Here is a 23,624-nt window from a genome sequence, read left to right as displayed (position 1 = left end):
TGTTTTCTTTTTATAGAAAGAGTAATGAACTTGTGAATGTGAAACAACTGACGAAACATTTGCTGTTGATTAACTCAATGCACTGAGAAAGTAATGATCAATCACAGATGTAGACCATGGCATGTGAATGGCTATTTTAGGATGCATGTGGTGAGTGCAGTGGTGAGATTCGGTCTATGATTAGGTCTCTGCATTGTTCGGAATGGGCTCGTAAGTAAGCATTTAACTATAAAGTCTACACCTGTTGTACTCTGCGCATGCGACCAATACAATTTGATTTGATTTGATGTCCAATGATGTCGGGATTTGTTCTGGCAGAAGTCAGAGTGTGCCATCCTCCAATCTTTACTTTAATGTCTATCTTCAAACCTGGAAACTTTCTAAAGGGTACATATGACATGAATAACAAAAAAGTCTCACATAACTCACAAGATCTACAGTACAGTGCAGTACACCCAATATTACAGTCATGCCCCAATCAACAAACAGGTTTCTGCAATTACCTTGCTGCTGCGTTAACTTTGCTCTTGGCCATTGTTAGGATTTATAAGCATATCATTATTCATTCCACTCAAGAAGCTCATTGTGTTTTATAAGTGCTTTTTTTTTTTTTTTTTTAAGTCTGTATATCTATTTAAACTGATAGTTATCATACTTCAACAGGTGGCATAAGTGAAAAACATGTAACTGTCAAATCAATAGAAACCTTCAAACGTTTATCAAATAGTATCTCACACTGAATCAAAATCCTCTTATTTCTGCTGATAGTTTGGCCTTATGAGATGCATATCATAGAACCATGATCCTTTCATTATACTCAAATATCCAAGAAGGGGTTCTGTGGAAAAAGGTTCAGGACTTTGATGTGTGATAAACTAGCACAGATGACAAGCTGCAAATCCTTTTGCAAGTATAATGCATACCTCAACGGCCAACAGCTGTGCTGTTACTTTTGAAAGTTGTAGAAGTTGCAGTGCCACAGTCTTTGTTTACTCATATAATATCACATATATGACATAACACGTCAGAAATGGCCAAAGTGATGAGTGGATGCACCTGCATGACTTATAGCTATTGTGCCAGAAAGAAAGAAAAGCTGTGACCAATCTCATCATGACCATTTGCTTGTGCATTATCCTATAACTACATTGACATTAGGGGGAGATCACCAAATGCAAGAATGACAATTATCCGATTGACTTTTTCTTTATTATTTGAGTAGGCCTAGTGCTGTTACACTTTCAATTATGCAAATGTCAGACTAGTTGTAGGCCTACAATCATGTGACATATTATTGTCCAGTGGCTACTGTCTTATCTTAGCTGACGGGTTTGCGTCATAGGGGGGCGGGGCTGTACAGAAAATAGACGAACTGAACACATTTGACAAACACGAACGTAAAGGAGGCAGAAAGAAGCGTGTTACACAGGCTAATAACGACTGGTTCAAGATATACGTAGCCTATATGTCAAATAGCGTTTTGTTTGTTATCAGTATATTTATTTCCCATTAATTCAGTGCCAGAGAAATATTTATTTCTAGCTTGCTAGCTCAGCGACGTTCATATCTGAGGGCGTCCGATTTCCCCTCTTCAGAGGCATTACGATGCCCTCTGATTTTATATCCCTACTCAGCGCGGATCTCGACCTGAATTCCCCCAAATCCCTATATTCCAAAGGTAATACATCTATTTTATGTTAAACTGAGACTTTCATTTTTCTTGTCTGTGTTGTCTTAGTTCTTTTAGTTGATATACGTGGTTGTTAGTCTCGTACATGTGTGTTGTGAGAGCGCTGCCCTGGTTTATTTGGCCGCCCCCGTCGGGGTGAACGCCAGCGCTCCGCATCCCTCTACGTCGCTTTAGCATTGCATCTAAACAGTAGATCTATAGCCGATGCCGCGTTCAGAATAACTAGGAAATCGAAAATCGCCGACTTCAGTGCATTCAAGACAACTGGGACCTCGGAAAAAACGAGCCCTGACTGGGAAAAATTGTTTTGAATGGTCATCCATCCCGGAATTCCAAATAAGAAACCCAGGCATCTTCCTAGAGCGCCGTCTAAACGACCTGAAGATCACTGACGTCATGATTTGACCTGTTTTTTCCCCAGTTGTTCCCAGTTGTCTTGAAAGCATCATCAGTGCAACGTCACGCGTAAATCATTTTTTTTTTCATTAGAGTATTTGCTTTAACACTAAAGCTAGTTTAATCCTGTTTGTTTCCTATATGTATTTTCGACGACTATGCAATATAAAAAAAGGAAATACTTTGCCTAAAATCCTGTCAATTTCATACACAATGCCACATGATACATTTACCCTTTTGACCCAGTTTATTATTTATCCTCCTTACAAAGGTGAGGACCTCTTTGGCAGGCATAGCAGATCTAGCCTAATTTTTTGCATTCCTGCTGTCTAGAAAATATTAGTAGGCATTGGCCAAGTGATCTGTTATGTATTAGACCCATGTGTAGATTATATAATAAAATAGAAAGTTGCCTCTTAATAATAGGCTAGTCTTATGAATGTAAGAAAGTATTAGATTTGTATACCATTCAATGTAGCTTTATATGCTATACATCTGATAATGGACCAAAAGCTGCTTACCTTGATGCAATGTCAACATGTTACTGTTGTTCGTCACAAGTCAACTAGGCTATTTATTCAGCTGGTAAATGACTCCACAAATGATTTATTATTATTTTTTATTTGACATGTAATGATGTTAAAGTAATTTGTGTTTATGGTCCCATACCCTACACATATTTGTAGTGCTATCATGAGTGTGTGAGGATAAAGGCTGCCTCATTGAGGTCACAACACAAAAAGGGTTGATACCCTATGTTGAAAGCCATTAATGCATTCTGTGGAAGTGTTTACCAACACTGTGCCAGCAGTAATTTCAATATTTAATGTTTAAACAAACACAGTCATCACTCAGATGGTGACTTAAAAAAAGAGGCGGATACTAGAGTACAATATAGGCCTAGACCCTATTTTTATGGTGTAGTTGTAGGTCCAAATAGATTATATTCACCATGGCCTAGTCCCACTGAACAACAACCAAGGGGGAGTGCACTGGTTGGCTGAATAGTTAGGGGTGTCTCTCCGCAGCAGCATGTCAGTCCTCTTGACTGATGCAACAGCCGAGCTGAACTGGGGTTGCTCGAGATCTGCAGCAAAGAGTAGAGTCACTGAGAGGAGTGGGTCGCTGCACAGTCAAATGTGAAAGTGTAGAATTTGAGATGTCTTTAAGTATCTCAGATGTATCTCACACTGTACTTGCTTAAAGGTCATGTGCTATTTGTGTGGCAAATTGACAACTGTTTCAGAGCAAATTTTGTTTTTCCAAGGGTATGATGTTAAGTAGGCAATACTCAGGGCCAGGTACGCTGATTCATCCTCCAAATCTCTTTTCATATGGTTTCGCAATATGTCTCAATACAGCACTTCAACAACATATCTATAAGCCCTTTGACAAACAACGGTATTAAACATGTCCAATTTCACAGTGAAAGTTCATTGTACATCTCAAACAGCCCGTGGACTTGGGCTAGCCTATGTCTCTTTTTTACTCCCTCAAATCCCCTACAAAGTAGAAAGTGCAGTCTTTATTAAAATCAGAACTTTTTTGTAACCCATTCCTGAAAACATGTTTTTAATTTCCTGAGTACTGCAGAGATATACAGTTGAAGTTGGAAGTTTACATACAACTTAGCCAAATACATTTCAACTCAGTTTTTCACAATTCCTGACATTTTATCCTAGTAAAAATTCCCTGTCTTAGGTCAGTTAGGATCACCACATTATTTTAAGAATGTGAAAAGTCAGAATAATAGTAGAGAGAATGATTTATTTCAGCTTTTATTTCTTTCATCACATTCCCAGCGGTTCAGAAGTTTACATACACTCAATTAGTATTTGGTAGCATTGCCTTTAAATTGTTTAACTTGGGTCAAACGTTTCGGGTAGCCTTCCATAAGCTTCCCACAATAAGTTGGGTGAATTTTGGCCCATTCCTCCTGACAGAGCTGGTGTAACTGAGTCAGGTTTGTAGGCTTCCTTGTTCGCACACGCTTTTTCAGTTCTGCCCACACATTTTCTATAGGATTGAGGTCAGGGCTTTGTGATGGCCACTCCAAACATCACAGGACTTTGTTGTCCTTAAGCCATTTTGCCACAACTTTGGAAGTATGCTTGGGGTCATTGTCTATTTGGAAGACCCATTTGCGACCAAGCTTTAACTTCCTGACTGATGTCTTGAGATGTTGCTTCAATATATCCACATAATTTTCCTTCCTCATGACGCCATCTATTTTGTGAAGTGCACCAGTCCCTCCTGCAGCGAAGCACCCCCACAACATGATGCTGCCACCCTGTGCTTCACAGTTGGGATGGTGTTCTTCGGCTTGCAAGCATCCTCCTTTTTCCTCCAAACATAACGATGGTCATTATGGCCAAACAGTTCTATTTTTGTTTCATCAGACCAGAGGACATTTCTCCAAAAAGTACGATCATTGTACCCATGTGCAGTTGCAAACCGTAGTCTGGCTTTTTATGGCGTTTTTAGAGTAGTGGCTTCTTCCTTGCTAAGCGGCCTTTCAGGTTATGTCGATATGGGACTCGTTTTTACTGTGGATATAGATACTTTTGTACCTGTTTCCTCTAGGATCTTCACAAGGTCCTTTGCTGTTGTTTTGGGATTTGTTTTGCACTTTTCGCACCAAAGTATGTTCATCTCTAGGAGACAGAACGCGTCTCCTTCTTGAGCGGTTTGACAGCTGCTTGGTCCCATGGTGTTTATATTTGCATACTATTGTTTGTACAGATGAACGTGGTACCTTCAGGCGTTTGGAAATTGCTCCCAAGGATGAGCCAGACTTGTGGAAGTCTACAATTTTGTTTCTGAGGTCTTGACTGATTTATTTAGATTTTCCCATGATGTCAAGCAAAGAGGCACTGAGTTTGAAGGTAGGCCTTGAAATACATCTACAGGTACACCTCCAATTGACTCAAATAATGTCAATTAGCTTATCAGAAGCTTCTAAAGCTATGACATAATTTTCTGGAATTTTCCAAGCTGTTTAAAGGCACAGTCAACGTAGTGTATGTAAACTTCTGACCCACTGGAATTGTGATACAGTGAAATAATCTGTCTGTAAACAATTGTTGGAAAAATGACTTGTGTCATGTACAAAGTAGATGTCCTAACCAACTTGCCAAAACTATAGTTTGTTAACAAGAAATTTGTGGAGTGGTTGAAAAAACGAGTTTTAATGACTCCAACCTAAGTGTATGTAAACTTCCGACTTCAACTGTATATTCGTTTTGTAAATATACACACGTTTTTGGTTCCAAGTACAGGACCCCAGTAATCTCTGTGCAATTTAGTCTGAGAGAAATTCAACTTTTATCCTGCTATCTTCATCAAACCCGAAATTACCATACAGTTACCAGGAATTTTCATCCAATCAGTCCCGAGGGTGCATGTGAGTGTTCAACTTCAATCACAATGTTGGGTAAGTAGGGACTCTGCTGGTGTAGTGTTGCTCCTGAGTTCCTTAGCATTTTAGAGGACTCTTCAGTCTTCATTGCCTACTTTCCAAGACAGATACTGTATAACTTAAACTGCATGTTCCCTCAACTGAAAAGGGAGAAAAACAGTGGGTATATTTTTCTGGTGTCTTTTGTATGTTTGTGGTTTGCTGAAGGTATCCATAAGACTTTGACTCTGTTTATCAACTGAATTCACAATAATCTGGCTAACCTAAAGTATAAAGGGCTTTGTTGACTTTCTGTCTGACCGTGCTGTTAATCCTCTACCTGGCTGGCTGCTGGCAGTGACCACACAGAGGCTGCATGCCCAGAGTAATCTCTGCACAAACGATCAGATTGTTTCTGTGGCTCAAATTTGCTGAGGGTAGCCTAAATGTCATAGGCCTAGCAGTGTTGGAGAGGTGGCAGAGTGAAGCCCAGAGGGTGTCAAAGAGACACCCTTAATTAGTGTGGCTTTAAAGCCAGCAGAGTGAAGAAATGACTCAATCATCCTCGACTGATGTCAGGGACTTGCTCATAAATGGGTTAACTTGAGTTGGCCTGACTTGCGGCTGTAATGGACTGCCCCATGTCAGAATATGAAAATGATTCGGCTAGGCCTAGTTTCTTCACTGAAAGTCTGCTTCTTGAGGAGCTACAGATGGATATCATTACAGTGGGCTCACAGGGCTATCTATTTTTCTGTGTCACTACTTTTAAGGGTGGAATGAGTGACCGGCTATGTATGATTCTCTAGACTGGCAGGCTCCTTACATAATCATAATCCGAAAGATTTTGTGTGGGCTTAGAGGACGTTTATCCACTTTTGTAATAAGAAGGGAAAGTAGAGAATTTGAGGGAGAGAGAGCTTCCTCAATTGCTGCCCTGTAAACGTTTTGAGAGGTTGAAAACGCTCAAATTTAAATGAGACACTGTGTTTCCAGTGTCTGTTTTTACTCATTACTTATCGTGTACTGAGTTTTACAAGCATTGATAATGTCATGTGTCATTTTGATGGACTAGAACAGGTATTCTGGGGTACTGGGGTACGCTCAATGCCGTCGGGGGTACGCCAAATAAAAATGTGAATTGCATTTAAAATATATTTATTTTTAAAAAAGTGTTTATTTTTACATGTTTTTTCTTCACGTTTTCAAACAGTCCATTTATATTTTCCAACGGGGCTATACATTTGGGTGAGGTTTTTTTCTCGTCTGAGTAGCCTCGTTTCACTGCCAAAAATTAAATTCAACCATCTAGTGTTCAGCGAAATAACAACACAATGTCAAATACATGTAGGCTAGTCAAATAATTAACATCCAATCACATTAACCGTTACTCTCTCGCGGGAATTCAACTAACGGTCCGTATGTAGCCAAAAGTAGCTGCTGCTCATGTTGGTATCAGTACTGATGGCGCAAAAGCCTTGACAGGTAGACATAGTGGAGTGGTAATGTGCGTGCAAGCAGTTGCTCCCGACGCCACTTGGGTACACTGCAGCATCCACAGAGAGGCTCTTGCTGCCAAGGGAATGCCTGACAGCTTGAAAGACATTTTGGACACTACAGTGAAAATGGTTAACTTTGTTAAAGCAAGGCCCCTGAAATCTCGTGTATTTTCTGCGCTATGCAATGATATGGGCAGCAACCATGTAATGCTTTTACAACATACAGAAGTGCGCTGGTTATCAAGGGGCAAGGTATTGACATGTTTTTTTGAATTGATAGACAAGCTTAAAGTTTTCTTTACCCAGCCATTTTTCCAGCCAAAGAGAGGAGTCACAAAAAGCAGAAATAGAGTTAAAATTAATCACTGACCTTTGATGATCTTCATCAGATGACACTCATAGGACTTCATGTTACACAATACATGTATGTTTTGTTCGATAAAGTTCATATTTATATCCAAAAATCTTAGTTTACATTGGCGTGTTATGTTCAGTAATGTTTTGCCTCCAAAACATCCAGTGATTTTGCAGAGAGCCACATCAATTTACAGAAATACTCATAATAAACATTGATAAAAGATACAAGTATTAAACATGGAACTTTAGATAAACTTCTCCTTAATGCAACCGCAGTGTCAGATTTCAAAAAAACTTTACGGAAAAAGCACACCATGCTATAATCTGAGTACAGCGCTTAGAGCCCAAATAAGCCATAAAGATGGGGGGGGTACATTGTTATTATTAGTGCAATGACATGCTACCTGTTCCCATAGACCTTCAGTCATTGAGCCAACGACTATCCTTTTAAAAGCACGTCTTGGCAGAAATATGTATATATACACAAAAATTTTAAAATAATGCAGCTTCATTAATATAGGGGAAACACTGGGATGATAAAGAAGATGATGATAAGCATTACATAGACAGGATAGAGTACAATGAACGTTGAACGTGCTGTTGACTCTCTTAACCTCATTTTTAGGCTTTAAGTGGTAATTTATTACATCAATTGTCAAACACCGACATCCTTGTAGGTAGGTAACATCTATTACAACGTTATGTGGCTGGTATAAAACTATGGAACGCCGTTTGGGTCTTTGCGTGTCTAAAAATATACACGTCAAATAACAGTATTTGACACGTCAGATAAGCTTGTTGACCAATCAGGACCTGAATATGACTGCACGTCCCATAATAATTTAACGGTTCATACATTTTTTACGTAGTTATTACACATTGATTACACTACAACTCGTATTTCATATGTCACAATGATTCATTGATACGTATGCTATGATGCTGGTAAAGTTGTCCCGCGCACATACAGTGCTGGTCAGAAAAAAAACTAGCTAGCTGATGGATAGAAAACAATGTTCTTCCCCAAAAACATAGCAAAACAACAATCTGTTTCAGTAGCTATAGTTAGCTAGCTAACTATATTGCTAGGTGTCATCATCTAAAATAACCCTAATTTATAAAACAGTTCTTATTTGATTAATGGTGGTCGGACCCATCTATGTGAAGCTAGTCACAATAAGGATGAACCACAATACTGGACTTTGTGGTTAGCCTTTAAATTAAAAGTATGTCATTGACAGTGATGCAAATGAATACAAATAGTGTAATTATGCCATAATTGTATAGATCATAATAAACGAGGTTGGAATGTTATATAAAATCAACAAAAGACAATTTGTTAATTTGACAAAAATCTGTTAATCACACTGGATGTATTAGACTTTAGAATTGCTTTGGGGGCATACTTATTTCACTGTACAGCCTTACCCCATGTCATTGATCCACAATCCATTGGTATCAGTCTACTCAGTGACACGCAGAGAACATTAGCATCGTAGCTCTTATTGCGGGACTCTGAAACAACTGAATTGAGCTACATTTCTGGTCAACCTACTATGTGTATTAAACATTATTCCTGAGGAAAAACAATACTGTGTGGATGTTTTGGAGTCGGATAACTCCGAGGAGGGTGTTGGGAAAATAATATATTGGGTATTGAGTAGACTGATACCTCATTTCATTGATCCCAATCCTTAGGTAAAACTGTACAGTGCACTATGAATGTCAATACACACAATAAGCTGACTGGGGAGGTGATTTCACAGTCACAGTCTCGCGATAAGATCTACGACGCTAATATTTGCGTAAACTCTTAACAGTTGTTTTCTGTGGGTGTCACCGAGTAGACTGATACCCCATTTCATCGCGTCACATTCCAACCGTGTTTATCATTATCTAGTTTAAATATGGCATGATTCCAACAATTGTAACCTTCTGCATCACTTTGAAAGATGTACTTTTATTTTGAAGGCAAACTGCAATTCTACAATTTTACCTAATTTTTATTGTGGCTAGCTTCACAACACATAACCCGGTCCGGTCGAGCCTCGTAAACCAGATGAAGCTAGCTGGCTGCTTATAACGCTAGCATTGGGCAACAGGGTTAAGTAGTTGGCTAGCTATTTATTTTCATGAACTGAAGTTCAATTTCAATAGGTGAACAACAACTGGCAACCTAGCTAATACTTATTCACAAGGATTCCTAAATCATTGCTAAGAATAATGAAAATAACTGCAGTTTCTGCTGGTCATTGTTTTCAGGCTGGTTGTATTGGCGCTAGCTAGGTACCAAGCTAAAGCTAGCTAGCTACCCCAGAAGTAGCGGTCGAGCAAATAATGCCTTATTACTAACGCGGTATTGTAAACACATCGTTTGTGGCCGGTGTGTGCTTGTTAGCATACTTTTTTGTACTGCTTTGTCAGTGTTACTGATAGTAGTGGTGGCGCTTGGCTTGCACGTGCAAATTCAGCACTCACAACATTCTATAATAGAATTGTGTTATTTGACGTGTCAAATTAAACGCTTATTTAGCGCGTTAAATAGTGTTATTTGGCGTATCTTTTTTTGACACGCAAAGACCCAAACGGCGTTCCATAGTCTGCAGCTGAAGTTGAATCAAAACATTGCTGCGTGAAGTTGTCGTCATACTGTACTTTTCTTTTCTATCATTTATGGATCATATTGTGGTGTTCCCCCGCCGGCTCAGAGAGAGATCCGGGGCCTCTGGGAGCACGCTCTCTAATGATGCAGTGAATCGCACTACACTGCAAACACTGCTGTGGAGATGGAGCCAAGCATATGGCCTTGTCTCTGCTGTCCTGAAACATGGCAGAATGCCCTAGAGGTGAAACACTTCTATTTCTAGTACATCTCTCCTATTACATCTGTTTTTAGTCACATCTCAATTGGGTTTTGTAACGTGATCCAGGTACAGTACCATAGACATAAGAATATTTGAAACTATAGGATAAGAGCTTGTCTTCGGGCTGTCAATTGCCATGACCTCACAATATGATATCACGATACTTAGTGCCAATGCGATTTCTATTGAGATGATCAAGATTTTATGTGTTGTGTTTTGATGTTCCAAACATTGTTCACTATATGTCTGTTGCAGAGAGAAGAGAGCATGAGATGATAATAAAAGTGTTGATAACATGTTGGCTCAATATTTTAAATATTGAGCCAACATATAAAGAAGAACATATAAAGAAGATTGAGGACAAGTTATAGGATGAAAAATACTAGAGGTTTGGCGCAGGTACAGCCACTAGTGCTAGCAAATGCTACCTAGCAAAATCGATACTTGGAGTCAAAGTATTGATATAATATTGTCCAAAATAGTCTTGCAATTTTCTTTACCCCCATCGCTAGTGTGCCTTGTCAAGTTGTAGAATTGTGACCACTTTGCAATGTGAAAAGCATTTTAGGAGAAGGTATAACTACCATTAGAAGTCAAATGGAATTGGGAGATTACAAGGCAAGATATTTGAAATGGCCAGCCACACAATGAAACCTTTACTCCTGAACACTTACTTCACTGTTAAGTTAACTGGTTGGCCCAATTTACAAGCCCTGTGGTTTTGGTAAGCTCAAGAGCTCAGGCCTCGAGAGACTGGTCCCTGTCTTAATGACTGTATTACACAGTGATGCTTTCCATCAGTATTGGTAGCTTTGTCCTACCCTGGACCACAGATCTCCCTTTGGCAGAGGCCCACTATGTCTCTAAGCTGGCCCACCAGAGCCCATAGGATCAATCATTAACCATCACAAGGGGAGCGGGATGCTTTGTGTGTAAACCTGTGCTTGCCATCAATTAATATTGACTCTGCTATGTTAAACAAACTTGGTGGCATGCGCCTAAAAATATTTGATTGCCTTGAATGCTAATATATTTATGATGATGAAAGATCAAAGACCTCAGAGGGACAACAAATTAAGCCAGTTTTTTTTATTAGATTCTTGCTAATAATTTGAAATGTTTGACTTTCTGATCGGAACAATGAGACTACAATACCAATCTCCTCTCTCTTTTAAAACCTATGAACAAACATTCAGTCCCACACCTGTGCTTGCACTTCTACCTCAAATCTGCAGGCATGGCATATACAAAGAAAGGATGGATTAGTGATCTCTCTTTTTAACCTTTGGGATTATCATGGGTTTAGAGAGAGGCCGGAATCTAAAATAAATCAGCTATCCCACTCTTTTTCTGCTCCACACAATTTATTTTAGCCTAATCACAGCAGTTGATGGTGTCAGTTTCACACTACTACCCAGGCACACTTTTGAAACATGCCCAGTATCCTTCTGATGATGTTGTGCAGAATTATGGCCTAGGTTCTATTTTCTCAGACATGTCCTTATGAAAAATCTCCTTGTTCACTGGATGGTTGCTTGTGTTTTTATTCACGGTATTGGAGGCTCGAAAGTTAATTTGTTTCTCTTGTTTTGTTTCAAGACGTACAGAAGGTGTTTTCCTCTCAAACATAATTTTGCCAGAGACCAGGTTATAATAAGCCATGCTGGGTATTATATGTCATGCAGGGTATAATACCAGTATGCCAGCTGGGGGGCTATACATTAGGTACAAGGTCCACAGAGGACCATTACAGGGCCATCTGTGTCAGTGAGTTAGACTATAAGGATCCACAGTGGGTTAGTTAGGGGCAAGTGTAAGGTAACAGTATATTTCTGCCAAAGTGGATGCTTGTCTCAATGCCTAGTTACACACAGATAAATCCACTGGATTTGGTTTCTAAGAACCATCATATGATTTAGTCTCTAGGTGTAGGCTACTGCTTTAGGAACATTGTCATAAACTAGGCTAAATGTTTTAGTACTGTATATCAACTATGCCGATGTGAATGAGACAATCAATGAATGGATTGTTTTGTATCCAAAAACTTTTGGTATTTTTTCATTTGTCATTGGCAGAGATATGCCTACTCAGACTGTAGGAGAGTTAAATTAGTGTGGTTTGGACATTTTGAAATATGGCCGGTATTTTTCAGTCCATTTTCTTCTCCAGGATTAGCTTAATCCATAACTATTTTTAAAGAGTCATGGTCATGTAAATTGCTGTGTACTTAAGGTAAAATGTATGTTCAATGACAAACTATAGCTTAGTCCCTAGTCTTTGTTATCTGTGGGTCTGGGTCACTCTTTGTTGTGAATCCATCCAGTGGTTACAAAAATGCTTGGTTATTTCTGAGTAGCTCATTGCTGGTGTGCTTGTCTGGATATTGAAAGCTGTATGTCACCACCAACATGGAAGGAAATGGGTCAGCATCGCGTCCGCTGTGTTGACATGGCTGAGAGTGGTAGTTCTTTCACTTGGTTCAAAGAGCCAATACAGATGACAGTTACGGGTGTAGGATCTTACTTTGATCTGTATTGACGCAGCAAACTAGTCCTGCAGTAACAGGATTTGAACGTTTAGTCCATAATGTTGCTTGCTTGGTGGTTAGGGTATTTGTTGGTCAAAATGAGGTTACATGAATCGTGGAATACTGTTAATATAACTGTGTTAGTGCAGGTTTTCAGTGAATTTCTGTAAATCACAATCTGCATTTCTTGCAAGGCAGGAAAATTCTAAGCAACAAAAGAGTTATCAAATTAAAATCCTTCATCTGTATGTGAAAACAGCATGATTTCTGGTAGATGATAGGTTGACCAAAAGCCTACCTTTTCCACCCACTGTTATTGTTAAAAATATGTCTTGGGCCAACATGTTTAACAGGTTCTTAAATGCTTCTTATGCTCTCAGAGTACAATGTTGTAAATGAACAAGAGCTGTCAACACTAGCTGAGTTATTACAGCGGTGTATGCAAAAAAGTGAGCAGACTTGTTTTGAGAAATGACATTTGATCACACAGCCCACTCCCCTCAACACACTAGCCTACTTCAAACCAGGCTGCACACTAAGGCTTCACTGATGGATCTTAAATCCATTTTATGACGCAAACTGGACAGCAGGGCTGTTTCTAGCTTTTTGGGGGCCCTAAGCGATATTTGTTTGGGGGGGCTCCGCCACCTTGAAGGGAAAAACGTATTTTAGTCCCCCCCTCTTGGAGGTGGAGAGAGAATTGCAGCTTTAAGTTAATGTCAAGCAATTTTACATATTTAGCCATGGGGCGTTAGAAAATGTTGTCGTTTTAAAGCAAATGTTCTGCATTTCTAAAACGAAATCCATGGGGCAGAGAGAACATTTTTCACTTTGAAATCTAATTTCATGCAATTCTAGTCATTTTTCCATGAGGTTGAGAGAGAAAATAGTTGTTTTTCTGCAGTTCCTACACATTTTTCCATCTTATTCCATGTTCATATGATATCTGAATGAGAGTGAATATCAAAGTCAATGGGGGCCCCCTAGAAGTTAGGGCCCTGAGCACATGCCTTGAGTGCCCTGTCACTAATTCATAATTACTACAAGGTTTAGATTAGCTGGCTAGACTAACTTACCTAGCAATCTAAACTGTTAGTTGACATGGGCTTATTGACTGGCTGTCAGTAACTGACATGACGAGGAATACATCCCTCCTTTTTGTTTGGGGGCCCCCTAGCGGCCGTGGGGCCCTAAGCGGCCACTTATGCCTAGTAACAACACTGCTTCCCCCATAACTTCCTTTTAGAAACTCTCAGGGGTTAATGGTTAACACTAACCAAACCTCAGTAAAGAGGAGTAATAGTCCTCAGGTCAAAACATTACCTCTTCCAGTATTTACTGTGACCTTGTTTAGGCTCTAACCATTCTTTGCATGAGCGGTTTAACCTCCTAGCACCCATAGCAACAGTCACTGATAGTAACATCAACACTTGTCATTTCACCTTGCAGTGGTTATCATCCCTCTTGTTCTCGTATCAAATTGACGGATTTCTGACGGTATTGTGTTACGAGGCTTTCATTAATCAATGTTATTTTTTCATATGTACTTATTTTGTTTAAAATGACTGCAGAACAATGTAGCCAGTGTCATAGGCACCCTGATCATAATTTGGCAAGGGAATACTAGTTCAGATGAGCGTGAGAAAATATGTAGAGCAAAAGCCACAATAGTTGCAGGGCTACAATCTCTTTAAAGCATGTCAAGAGGTTGGCAATACAACAAGGCCAGTTGGTTAATGCCTACCTTTCTCAAAACATCAGTATCCCAAAATGATCGACACACCAGTCCCTGTTGTTGCATGGTTTGTATTAATACAATCACAGTCACTGCTGTGAATGAAGTGCCTCGCCACATTGAGTTTAAAAACATGGCTTTTATCAGTACTGTTAAATGCCATTTGTGATTTAGTGAACATCAAGACTGTGGTCTCATGTGACTTTAATTGATTACATAGGGCTAGTATTTCAGAAACCCTGTTTTAGGAGCTACTGAAAGGATTCCCAGATCAGTTGTCTGTTGGGGACAATTCAAGAATGACACAATCGTGCAGGAAGAATGACACATCGGGCGGTAGGTAGCCTAGCAATTAGAGAGGCGAGCCAGCTACCGGAGGGTTACCAGTTCGAGTCCCGGGTCTGAAGGGGGAAAAAATTGTCTGAAAGTGAGCCAGGCAATTGGAGGGTTGCTGGTATGCCATTGCCTGTCGTTGTCCCCTTGAGCAAGGCAGTTAACCCTCCACAACAACTGCTTCACGGGCGCCCAGTGTGGCAACCCCTGCTCCAACCTCTCCAACCTGTGTGTGTCTTTTGGTGGGGTTGGTATAAAGCAGAAGTCACATTTCGGTTAGACCTTCTGTACAATCGACAAATACAGTGATCATAATCTTGTGCCAAATGATCTGCCCGTTCCCCAGTTGTACCTTATCTTTGGAAATCAGAACTTGGCACTATTTGAATTCTGCTACTGCCAGTAACTATAAGGAAATGCATGTAGGCCTTAGGTAGGCCTATGCACTTAACAGCATAGTCTCTGACCAAATACGGCCTTAAATTGTGCGATACAAATGCCCAGTCTCAACACTGTCCCTTGGCTTTTGTCTTAGAGACAGATCCTGCTGTATTCAGTGATACCCTGTGCCCACAGTTGAACTCCGGTGGTAGACTAATTCTCACGTTAGTATTTCATAAATCTCTTGTCGACAGATGCACGTAACATAAATGGTAGTAGCAGCTGTCGACAAGAGTGTATGATGCGACGACTAAAGCCTGTTGCATGTTTCCCAATCAAAACATTTTGTGAATATTTTATGACAAAATTCTGTCAAGTTTTTGTTAGTTTTGGTGTTTGACAGGGATTTATTAATCTGTTCACGCGCACAAACATTTTTCTTGAGGCAAGTCGAAGTTCGGTAGCCGAAGTCTGCGCCCCTTCGTCAGTGATTGGTCAACAGTACTACTCCTAGTAGGAGTGGGAGCTAGGGACAGGGTTTTTCAATAGTGTTTATTGTCATTGAATGAGAGACAACTCATTTTCATGCAAATTGTTTTGCTTAAATACTCCAGTTAGATGTGAATTTGCACAACTAAGACCTCCTTTGCAAAAATGTCCAAATGAATTACAGATTTCTTGATATATCTTAGATTAATTATTTTGAGGAAGTGTTACTGGGTATGTTGTTGCTACAGCATCTCAAGAGGGACAAACAATAATATTGCTGCTTTTTTCTAGTTTTTCAAGCGAAGGTCTTTTTAAGGGATCATGCCTTATGCGTTCACTGCCTAGCCAAGTTCTGCTAGGAGCAAACCGAACCTAGTATGCAGGGGCATTTACGAGGAGCTTACAGGTACACACATTTTTTTATCACTGGTCATTTGGGAAAATCACGATTTAGCAGGTCCCCACATCTTTCGAATTTCAGAAGGGAAGAGATATCTGGCCTGTAGACTTTCCACAAAACTGTCTTAGAGTTTATGTTTAGAGTGGTGGAGAATGTTCTTATTGTCGTTAGTAATTTTTCGAACACGTCCCCCTCCTATAACCTAATCGAGCATCTGACGCAATTACGCAAGGTTTTAGTTCTGGATGTCCGAGGTTAGTGGTTTATTAAATTCTCTCTGGCCACAGGTGCTGTACCAGTGAGAGACGGGATAGGCTGGGAGTTTGGCTGTGGCGCCTTCTGCTCTCGCTGTGCCTCTCCCTCGTAGGAGACTGATTTGTGACACCTTTCTGTGAAAACCCGAAAGCGTCTCCGAGCTCTGATCCCTCTGATGTTTCTACCCAGAGCGAAATGCACACTTTTTTTTATGTCAACAAAGATGTTAAATATTTAGAGGGCTAAATCATAGCTGCCAGGAGCATTTCCATTGGCAGATGAGAAGGCAAGGTCAGGTTTCAGTGTAGGCTCACAGCTCTACTAGTCCCGCCTCAAAGAGCATGGCTCCTTATGTGGACTTTATGACATGTCTGCCCCACTTGGATCCACCGCTAATGAGCATTGTTCATCAATCTTAACCAAAGGCCATAAGCCTTTTCCTTTTCTGGTAGTTTTCAGATAACCCTGTGCTATTTAAAGTCCTGTTCCTGATTTGTGATTCTTGTTAATGCTTTCTCTCTCCCTCCCTCTCTCCTCTTCTACCTCTCTCTCTGCTCCTGCAATTGCCACACCTACACGTGCTCTGTGTCAGAGAGCTTGCCCAACGATAGATTATTATACACAATAGGTATGTCAAGGGCTTCTGCAACACTGTGACTTCAAGGGGGGTATAAATTGACAAACATTCCAGCGCACCATAACGGTTGTGTAATCTCAATTTCCTGTCTTTTCATTCCTTTTTCCTGTCACCTGTTAGTTGCCAGGGAGGTGGGGGCAGAAAGAATGGCACCTTTGGAGTGACAGTGTCTTATTTTTTCCCCCTAACATCCTGTCGTTAACAAAAAAAATCTGTTTTATGCAAGTAGCTTAGCTACCCGTCTTAAGTCTCAATAACTTGTAATTGGGAGCATAATAAGGTTCACTTTCACTGAAGTACAGGTAGTTATCACTTTACCTCAGTTGAACTGCCTCTTAGTCACAGCCTGATAAATTATGAAATGTTAGAAGGGTTTTAGTGAGTGGGAAAACCAGACGTCATCATCAGGTATGACGGTGCCCCACTGTCAAGCTCTGAACCAGATGGAACCTGTTTCTGGTTAGAGATAGGACTGATTACATTTTATCTCAGGGCATCTGTCAGTATCTGCTTGATAGCATTGTATTCTGTTGAATCAATGTTGCAAAAAATACTACCTTTCTTGAAACTTATCTGGAACAGCATTCGTTGTCCCTCATAGTTTTGAATACCCGCCAATACAGCCTTGGCAACAGAACAATTCTGCTGAACTAAATTATGTAGCTTAAAGTGAAGAGATGGCGCCGGAAAAAATGGCAGCCGTTTTACAGGCGCCTAATCAATTGTGCTATTATGTGGGTTTCTTCGCGTTATATGTAAATTATTTTGTACATAATGTTTCTGCCACTGTATTTTACTGCAAAAAATAGCTTCTGGATATCAGGACAGCGATCACTCACCTCGGATTAGACAAAGATTTTTTCTTCAACAAGCAGGACGCACAGGATGTACTTCAGACACCCAACAAGGCCAATATCCCCGTCATTGGCAGGAGAAAGAGACGCAGGTATAGGGGACACAGGACGGGGTGCCTTGTAATGATAAGCCAACGGCTAGTGGGAAATCTGCTTTTACCATCAATATTACTTGCCAACGTACAATCATTGGACAATAAATTAGACGAGGTACGATCATGAATTCCTACCAACGGGACATCAAAAACTGTAATATCTTATGTTTCACCGAATCGTGGCTGAATGACGACATGGATAACATTCAGCTGGCGGGATATACGCTGCACCGGCTAGATAGAACAGCACACTCCCGGTAAGACGAGGGGCTGCGTTCTGTGTATATTTGTAAACAACAGCTGGTTCACGAAATCTAAGGAAGTCTCTAGATTTTGCTCATCTGAAGTAGAGTATCTCATGATAAGCCGTAGACCACACTATTTGCCAAGAGAGTTTTCATCTATATTTTTCTTGGCTGTTTATTTACCACCACAGATGGATGCTGGCACTAAGACCGCGCTCAGTCAGCTGTATAAGGAAATAAGCAAACAGGAAAACGCCCACCCAGAGGCGGCACTCCTAGTGGCCAGGGACTTTAATACAGGAAAACTGAAATCAGTCTTACCTAATTTCTATCAGCATGTTAAATGTGCAACCAAAGGAAAAAAAACTCTAGACCACCTTTACACCACACACAGAGACGCATACAAAGCTCTCCCTCGCCCCCCCCATTTGGCAAATCTGACCATCCTCCTGATTCCTGCTTACAAGCAAAAACTAAAGCAGGAAGCACCAGTGACACCGTCAATAAAGAAGTGGTCAGATGATGCAGATGCTAAGCTACAGGACTGTTTTGCTAGCACAGACTGGAATATGTTCCGGGATTTCTCCGATGGCATTGAGGAGTACACCACATTAGTCACTGGCTTCATCAATAAATGCATTGATGACGTCATCCCCACAGTGACTGTATGTACATACCCCAACCAGAAACCATGGATTACAGGCAACATCTGCACTGAGCTAAAGGGTAGAGCTGCCGCCTTCAAGGAGTGGGACTCTAATACGGACACTTATAAGAAATCCAGCTACGCCCTCAGATGAACCATCAAACAGGCAAAGCGCCAATACTAAGATTGAATCATACTACACTGGCTCTGACGCTCGTCGAATGTGGCAGGGCCTGCAAACTATTACAGACTACAAAGGGAAGCACAGCCCCGAGCTGCCCAGTGTCACGAGCCTACCAGACGAGCTAAATCACATCTATGCTCACTTCGAGGCAAGCAACACTGAGGCATGCATGCGAGCATCTGCTGTTCTGGACGACTGTGTGATCACGCTCTCCGTAGCCGATGTGAGTAAGACCTTTAAACAGGTCAACATTCACAAGGCCGCAGGGCCAGATGAATTACCAGGACGGGTGCACCGGGCATGTGCTGACCAACTGGCAGGTGTCTTCACTGACTTTTTCAACATGTCCCTGATTGAGTCTGTAATACCAACATGTTTCAAGCAGACCACCATAGTCCCTGTGCATAAGAACACTAAGGTAACTTGCCTAAATGACTACAGACCCGTAGCACTCACGTCCGTAGCCATGAAGTGCTTTGAAAGGCTGGTCATGGCTCACATCAACACCATTATCCCAGAAACCCTAGACCCACTCCAATTTGCATATCGCTCAAACAGATCCACAGATGATGCAAACTCTATTGCACTCAACACTGCCTTTTCCCACCTGGACAAAAGGAACACCTACGTGAGAATGCTATTCATTGACTACAGCTCAGCGTTCAACACCATAGTGCCCTTAAAGCTCATCACTAAGCTAAGGATCCTGGGACTAAACATCTCCCTCTCCGACTTCCTGACAGGCTGCCCCCAGGTGGTAAGGGTAGATAACAACACATCTGTCAAGTTGATCCTCAACACGGGGGCCCCTCATGAGTGCGTGCTCAGCCCCCTCCTGTACTCCCTGTTCACCCACGACTGGATGGCCAGGCACGACTCCAACACCATCATTAAGTTTTCAGATGACACAACAGTGGTATCAGTGATCACTGACGACAACGAGACAGACTATAGGGAGGAGGTCAGAGACCTGGCCGAGTGGTGCCAGAATAACAACCTATTGATAGTGGACTACAGGACAAGGAGGACCGAGCACGCCCCCATTCTCATCGATAGGGCTGTAGTGGAGCAGGTTGAGAGCTTCAAGTTCCTTGGTGTCCACATCACCAGCAAACTATCATGGTCCAAACACACCAAGATCCTCGCGAAGAGGGCATGACAAAGCCTATTCCCCATCAGGAGACTGAACAGATTTGGCATGGGTCCTCAGATCCTCAAAAGGCTCTACCGCTGCACCATCGAGAGTATCCTGACTGGTTGCATCACTGCCTGGTACGGCAACTGCTCAGTCTCCGACCTCAAGTCACTACAGAGGGTAGTGCGTACGGCCCAGTACATCACTGGGGCTCAGCTGCCTGCCATCCAGGACCTCTATACTAGACGGTGTCAGAGGAAGGCCCTAAAAATTGTCAGACTCCATTCACCCCAGTCATAGACCGTTCTCTCAGCTACTGCATGGCAAGCGGTAGCGGAGCGCCAAGTCTAGGACCAAAAGGCTTCTCAACAGCTTTTACCCCCAAGCCATAAGACCCGGACTATGCATTGTGTCCAGCCGTTGTTGGTTAAGAGCTTGTAAGTAAGCATTTCACTGTAAGGTCTACACCTTATGTATTCAGTGCACGTGACAAATCAACTTTGATTTGATTTTAATTAAATGTTGTTCTTCTCAGGATAACACCCTCGCCTCCAAACATTGCAAACTGAGTTGTCATCAATTATTTATTTGTGGTGGTGTTGGCTTGTACCATTGCTCTGATAATAGCCTCATTCTCCCATGGTTATTTCTAATTAATCAGCAGACATTCTAAAGCCTTAATTAGATTTTGTGCCAAATCCTCTTAGGTGATTAATATACTGTAGGGGTGGTCTTAGTATGGCTGGGAGAGGTGAGACTGAAGGACAAATTAGCACTGCCATGCAGCACTAGCCAGGGCAAAGACCGCTACAACCCCACTCAGCCCTCCATGCGGCACCATCATGGTCCAACTGAGGAGTTCAATCAGGATTGTGGTCAATGTTTACAGCAAGCCTATCTCATCATGGGTTAAATTATACAAATAGGTAAATACACAGTTGGTTTTATTTTGGTTGTTCTGACTGCTGTTGCTGCAGTCCTTTCATAGTGCTCTGCTCAGTAATGGGTAATAATGTTATTTTCAGGTTTGGCAATTTATTTTTTACTTTTATCTAAATGCATCAATTACCTCCCTCCCCAACCCCCATGAAGGGGGAGCCTCAAGGCCAAAACAACCCTTCCTAACATAAATTGTTAATGCCAAATATTTTATCAGCTTATTCCAACATTCTTATCAGCAGAGTCAACATGCGCTCGTAGCAAAATCAAGAGAAAATCCACAAAGGTTCCAAAATTGGAGGCTTGTGACGCCGCAGGCTATTTTTAAGCATGTTACTAATAACTCTCCTGGGATTTATAGATGGATGGTAGGAGAGGGGTCTCTGTTTCTCAATGCTCTACAGAGCTGACGTTTGACTGTGAATTTCATGGGCTGCTGGGTGAATGGTTTGGAGTCTTTCATAGTTCTCATATGTCAACATGGCTGGTACTGATAGAGCCTCAACCACTAACCATTGTTCATCAATCATTCACTTGGGAAGAGATGCATTTTTCTCCTTCGGGACTATACCAGTATTGCGATACTTTTTCCATGACAAAAATGAAACCATGAAGCAGACTCTTTGGTCCTTTAAAAACCTGCTGTGTGTAAAATATTGTGTGCTATAGCTTGGAAAATAAATAATTGTGGCTCGATGACAACATAATGGATGTTTGTTTCCAACATTAGGGCTGTTTTCCTAAAGAAGTTAAATCCACTTTGTTTCGTTACCTTGCCACGATACTAACGAGTATCGCGATAATGGTATCGTCCTGGCACTAGTAAATAGCATTGACCTTTTTTGTCTTTTAACCAAATCAAAATCAAATTTGTATTTGTCACATACAGAGTTTACAGCAGGTATAGAAGGCCAGCATCCCGGAGTCGCTTCTTCACTGTTGACGTTGGGACTGGTTTTGCGGGTACTATTTAATGAAGCTGCCAGTTGAGGACTTGTGAGGTGTCTGTTTCTCAAACTAGACACTAATGTACTTGCCCTCTTGCTCAGTTGTGCACCGGGGCCTCCCACTCCTCTTTCTATTCTGGTTAGAGCCAGTTCGGCATTGTACGAGATCTTCAGTTTCTTGGCAATTTCTCACATGGAATAGCCTTCATTTCTCAGAACAAGAATAGACTGATGAGTTTCAGAAGAAAGTTCTTTGTTTCTGGCCATTTTGAGCCTGTAATCGAACCCACAAATGCTGATGCTCCAGATACTCAACTATTCTAAAGAAGGCCAGTTTTATTGCTTCTTTAATCAGAACAACAGTTTTCAGCTCTGCTAACATAATTGCAAAAGGGTTTTCTAATGATCAATTAGCCTTTTGAAATGATAAACTTGGTTTGGCTAACACAACGTGCCATTGGAACAGAGGAGTGATGGTTGCTGATAATGGGCCTCTGTAGATATTCCATTAAAAAATCATGTTTGTAGCTAGAATAGTCATTTACAACATTAACAATTTCTACACTGTATTTCTGATCAATTTGATATTATTTTAATGGACAAAAAAAATAGTTTTTCAAAAACAAGTACATTTCTAAGTGACCCCAAACTTTTGAACGGTGGTGTGTGTGTATGTATATATTTAGTTTTTATTACTGTTCCATGTTACAAACGTATTGCTCACCATGTGTCTTCTGCAGAGGGACGAGAGAGCCATGAGAGAACTAGTTTTGATCAGTCATGGAAATAAAAGTGCTGAAAACAAATTGGCTCCCTATTTAAAAAGAAGATGGAGAACAAGCCATGAGGGGAAAAATACTGGAACTTTGGTGCAACTAGCACAAAAATAATATTGCGATATTGTCAAAACAAAACCATATATTGCCCAAAATGATATCCTGATATGTAACCGTATGGATTATTACATTTTTTTCATCACTAGTCAGTGCAATTAATCTCTAAAGTGCAGATAGTCTCTGAGGTAAATTAACTCTAATTTCAGTGTTATATGGCTGGTTGTTTTTCTGATTGTCCTGTTTGGGAGGCTGAGAAGCTAAAAGCTCTGAGTGTAGCCCTGGCTTGGTGATGTCATGCAGTGAGTGTATTTGTGCGTGCTGAGTGACCACAGGCCTCCTTGTTGCCTAAGCATGGTTTTCCCACTGGCTGGAGACATGCCTATGTGGGCACACTAAGCTCATTGTGAAGCAGCGTCCTTGTGATAATGGGGGAGAGGGGGAATGGCAGTCCTGTGATTTGTGTCCTATGAATGAGACGGGCAGTAACAAGATAGATATTAGCAGATGGACCCTATTGTGACTGACAGACCACACCTGATGGTATGTAAGGCCTGGTTCAGTAAACCATCCCGTGTGTTGTGTGTCTTTGTGGGTGTGTGCAGAGGGCTGGCTTCTGTAAATAGCTTGAATTCCACAGATTTCTGAAGTCTTTCTTTAATATTGTCTGTTCCTCCTCTCTGAAGCCACTGGTAAACACAGCACAGACAGACCAGGATTTCCATTAGCAAAAAGTGGCGCAGAACATTTGAACGGCAGCGTGTTAATTTACCGGACATTTGAGAA

General features: G+C 41.1%; 1 protein-coding gene across 1 annotated transcript in view; it reads left to right on the top strand.

Annotated features, from left to right (window-relative positions):
* Positions 1-1,381: 1,381 nt before the first annotated feature.
* LOC120025291 (nuclear factor of activated T-cells 5-like) overlaps positions 1,382-23,624 on the top strand; it is a 55,234-nt gene continuing 32,991 nt past the window's right edge. Inside the window, exon 1 of the mRNA XM_038969780.1 lies at positions 1,382-1,678. Coding sequence (XP_038825708.1) covers positions 1,606-1,678 — 73 coding nt within the window. The 5' untranslated portion in view covers positions 1,382-1,605. The remainder of the gene's footprint in view (positions 1,679-23,624) is intronic.

The sequence above is a fragment of the Salvelinus namaycush genome, chromosome 30 (assembly GCF_016432855.1).
Source record: "Salvelinus namaycush isolate Seneca chromosome 30, SaNama_1.0, whole genome shotgun sequence".
NCBI lineage: Eukaryota > Metazoa > Chordata > Actinopteri > Salmoniformes > Salmonidae > Salvelinus > Salvelinus namaycush.
This window is presented reverse-complemented; position numbering and strand designations above follow the sequence as displayed.